This window comes from Galeopterus variegatus, unplaced genomic scaffold (assembly GCF_000696425.1).
Source record: "Galeopterus variegatus unplaced genomic scaffold, G_variegatus-3.0.2 Scaffold6841, whole genome shotgun sequence".
NCBI lineage: Eukaryota > Metazoa > Chordata > Mammalia > Dermoptera > Cynocephalidae > Galeopterus > Galeopterus variegatus.
Window position 1 is genome coordinate 64,061 of NW_007732952.1, and position 4,688 is coordinate 68,748.

Below are 4,688 nucleotides of genomic sequence, written 5' to 3' on the forward strand. Positions count from 1 at the left end.
CTGGGAGTGGCTGCACACCAGTGAGAGACCTGAGAGTTTTCTTTTCAGCTACAGTGCAACACACTGGGCACAACACACACACCAACCACTGCATGTGTCTCTCCAGTTGATTCAAGACAAAATCTCCAAGAACAACCAGCAGATATTCCTGCCCATATACTGACAGAAGAAATGTTTGAAAATGTATCCTACTTAGTGTTTCTTATTCACTTAGGAATTTGACTCGCTTAATTTTCATTTGTAGTTTTAAAACTCTAAAGTATACTGTTTATGCTGCTATAAGCAGTGTTCAGAATCTGATGTGCTCATACAGACCCCCACTTCACACATTCCTCAACGTGTCACTTTTGTCTTGCTACCAAATGTCTCACTTGCAAGCGTCAACCAGAGAGATGAGAGAAACCCAGACCTAAGTAACCTCTAATCCCAGAATGACATTTGTCATGAAAGGCAGCACAGCTGGAGGATCAGCTCCTGGATCCGTCCCAGTTACTCCAGGACCTAACAGGCTTCCTCCCTCAATGTCCTCGTCTGTCCTCAGATTTTCACATGGGACGTGGGCCATTCTCAGGCTACTCCCGGAAATCACAGCTAAGACTGGAAATCAGCACCGAGAACTGGCATGAGCACGCCCGCTCAGTGCACGGACATCTTCTGGGGCCACCTGAAATCTTCTTTGTCCCATTCCACAGGTGTTGTCCATGCGCATGTTCCATGTCAGAGCAGAAGTGGCCTTGAACATGGCTCTGTGTGCTCCAGCTCTTCTCTCAAGGGATGGCAGGAACCCAATAAAAGAACCTCAATCCTTTTTTTCTGTGAAATTTATTGTTTCCACATTAAAAGATTTTTTTGGAGGGGATGTATTTTGTTTCTTTTTAAACCACATGATGATCCTATACACTGCCCAGAGTAGGACACCATCATAAGTCATTAACATGCCATATGAGTTCTGAATAAATAAAAGCTACAAAGCCCAAGTTATATACAAATATCTTAGGCAATCATGTTTACAAACCTATGTACAATAAAACAAATGTAAACAGTAAATGCAGCATGAGAGTAATCAAAGGGTGCACAGGGACAACCACTTTTGGTCAGTCTGCCCCCCAGGAGCTGGCATCGGCCCGTCCCAGGAATCAGGCCACTCAACCCTTCCTAACACAACTGAACAGGCCCTCAGAAGAGAAAACAAAAACACTCTGAAGATGTCATTTAACTGAAGGACTGAAAAGCTGGCAAGGAGGTGGCCCCTCCTCCCCCGAGTCTGAGGCACATGGAGGAGGAGGCGGCACAGAGGCTCAGCCCTGTGTGTGCCCAGGCCCCGAGGCTCCTGCCAGTGGGGCTCGGACGGGCGTTTTGCTGCTTTGCGAGGCAAGTCTATGGAATGCTAACTGCTTAAGTAAAATCAGAAGGTGCAGAAAATGTTCCCTAATTCAGTGACCTTCCTGACTCTGCCAGAAACAGGTCCAAACTGTGAGGGGTGGCATGGGGGACACATGATCATGAGCACTGAAGATGCTTGGGTGGGAGCTCAGGAGGAGGGCACACATCGACCTGATTTGGGGGAGAACTTCTAGAAACTGTGCAATGTCTTAAACACAACTAAATCCTATGGGTACAGCAGAGTGTGGGCTATGAGGCAGGTGTGATGAATGGGTACTTCTGCATCCAGTGACCAAGTAATACACGTATGTATCACCTTGTGACCCACAAAAGTGCAATCATGTGAAACCAACGGCACTATGGCGAGAAGAAAAAATAGCCAGTATTGATATCGCGCAGAGTCCTGGGCTGGGCAGGGCTCGGCAGCCGCCACTGCATGCAGCCCGCCCTCTGCCCGCCCAGGGGAGGCAGACGGAGGGGCACGGGGCTGGGCCCAGGCACCGAGAGGTGAGGCGTGGGTGTCCTGGGTCACTGGAGGAGGGCAGGAGCCCCCACCTGGAGGCCGGGACTCACACACTGAGAGGCAGCATACCCGGTGCTGACGACGGGCGCGAGGAGCCCAGGCCAGGAGGAGGAGGAGCTGGGTCAAAGCCGTTTACTGCCCTGTGGGGGTGATCAGAGCAGAGAAGGGAGGGAAGGGGGAAGAGAAAGAGAAACTATCATTTACAATCACTCTACACACAAGAAATTCATCTGCTTTCTAAAACTATTCCTCTTCCTGGCCCACAGTAGGGTCCTGATGGCCCACGGGGGGAGTATACATGTGTTGGTTAGAAAGCACCAGTTGGTTAAAGATGAGAATTCAGCAGTCCTGGGTACCAAGACCGCATACCCTTCCTGACAACTTGATCACACTGGCCGCTGTGGACATAGTCCTGATTTTTTCCCTGCACAGCAAATCTAAATGTCTGGCAATAGGGAACTAGTTAAATAAATAATAGTAAAACCAAATAATGAAGTATTATACAACCACTAAAAATATATTCCACAGAGTTTTTTAATAGCATGGGAAAATATTCAGAATATAATTAATGCTAATTAGAAAAAGAAGCAGGTTATCAAACTGTATATGTTCAGTGATGTCAAAAATGAAGGAAAATAAGTAAACAGTAAATATTCTAGATTCTAGACTATAACCTCTTATATAGACGGACATTAATATCTATGTAGCTAAATCTAGAGTGTGTGGGTATGTGTGTGTCTATGTATGTACGTGTGTCTACGTATATATACACACACATATACACGCACACATATATGTATATAAAATCATATATATCATAGAAGGAAAATTTAACAATAGTTACTTTTCTTCCCTCTGGGTTGACGGTAAATTTTACTTGCTACTTTATACTTTTTTATTTTCCAAATCTCCTACGATGTATATGAATAGGGGGAGAAAAATAACTTCAAGAGAACTGTTTGGCAGCAAAGCCAGGTGGGTAGGCTTTTCTCTGCAGATGCATGCGCAGGCAGCCCAGCCCAGCACAAAAGCCTGCAGCCCGGACCCACACCCAGCTCCACACCCAGCTCCAGCCACGCAGAGCTCCCAGCCCCACCCACAAGGCAGCATAGCACAGGAAGCAGCAAGGGGGGCGGAGTGTGAGGCCGGGAACCTCTCTCAGGAGGCCACTTCAGCCTTTCCATCCTGAAAACTTCCCAGCAAAATTTGTCCCACTGACAATTTGGGAGATGCAGCCAACTATAGGGCTGCGCTGTACCACAGTGCCCACCACTGTCCCTCACCTACTCATCAGAGGGGTCCAGGAAGTCAAATACAGACTCACGGAGAGAGGTTCTCCTAAGAAAGAAAGTGCAGACACATTCCCTGCAAAGACTGTTTCACACGTTGAAGAGGTGAGAATAATCTCACAAGAAAAAGGGCATGCAGAGTCTTGACAAAGAACCGCTAAGAAACAGAGTTCATGTCTGAAGAAACTAAGCTCAGAATACATGTGGGAACTTCAAAAAGTTCATGGAAAGATTCATATTATCTTTCAATGTTATTTTTCTGTGAACTTTGTGAAGTACCCTAGTATATTTGGAGTTTGAAATCAAGCGACACACACAGAAACCAAGAGCAGCGGCGGGAGGCTCTGACAAATTAATTTCTCCCTTTTGCATGTTGTCTGACTTCAATGATGGAAAGCTTGGATTTCTTCATTTCCTTTGGAGGCTGTGGGAGGTCTGGTTTTTGAGCTTCATCCCATTCAAAAACTTTAAATCATCCCTCCCCGTTCTCTCTAGGCTACATGCCTGTGCCTCTTCTGGGACCAGGGGCCACATTCTACTTGCCATTGCAGCCCTCATATAACAACCCCGTCTGTCATTTGTCTGGCCAGTCCCAGAATCTCCAATGCCTGCTTCTCCTAGAAACCTCTGGGAGAACCAGGTAGGCCTCAAAACAGCCTGAGCTTTCAACACATGAACCTCAGATTCCCAGCCTCGCCCACCATGGCGGCAGGGCAAGCTGTACTGCAGACAGCCCCCAAAGCTCAGCAGAAAGGGAGCACTGTTGGTGGCCAAGAAGAATCTGGCACCTGGTCCGCAGGGGCATGCAAGAGCAGCAGACATGAGGATGGTTCCACTTGCAGGTTTGGGGCCGGGATTCTGGCATTTTCAAGTTAGATGGATGTTTAAAGAACATCAAGTTCACCCCCACTGTTACAGTGCTAAAGAAACCAAAGCAGAAGATGGTCCAGTCATTAACCTGAGCTCGCAGTGAGCCCACAATGGGGAAGTTGGGCTCACAACCTGTCCCCAGATGCCCAGGCTACTGTCCTTTCTCAGCCTGCTCCCGGTCAGAGACCACGTGGCAGCCCTGGGAGAGCAACCACTTCAGTGCCCACGATGCAGGTCAACCTTAGTGGGAAAAATAAGCAGTGCAATCCAGAATACAAAGGGGGAACTAAAACTAGATAAACACTTTCTCTGTGGATGGAAATGAAACTCCCGATCTGAAGGTGAGTGGACCAGACAGAGAATGACAACCCACCAGGGTCTCACCTACCCCTCTCTTCTGAGTCAAGAAGTGGGAAGTTAAAGACCAGAGGGAGAAGAAGGCTGCCCCTGCAGGCGGGATTATGGGTCTGGTGAGGTCCCTCAGGGGACCTGCAAAATTGTGCAAGGGAAAAGGTTTCCAAGAGTAGAAATACCTCTACACACACCACATCTGGTTTCAGGGAGCAGTGAAAGGGCTAAAGGGAGACGTCCCAGTGGACATCGGGACTCAATGGAGAGAGCGT

General features: G+C 47.8%; 1 protein-coding gene across 2 annotated transcripts in view; it reads right to left on the reverse strand.

The window, feature by feature from the left end:
- Positions 1-805: 805 nt before the first annotated feature.
- NDEL1 (nudE neurodevelopment protein 1-like 1) overlaps positions 806-4,688 on the reverse strand; it is a 37,396-nt gene continuing 33,513 nt past the window's right edge. For both annotated transcript variants that reach the window (XM_008591333.1, XM_008591334.1), the window contains one exon: positions 806-2,046. In XM_008591333.1, the coding sequence (XP_008589555.1) occupies positions 1,953-2,046 (94 nt within the window). In that variant the 3' untranslated portion in view covers positions 806-1,952. The remainder of the gene's footprint in view (positions 2,047-4,688) is intronic.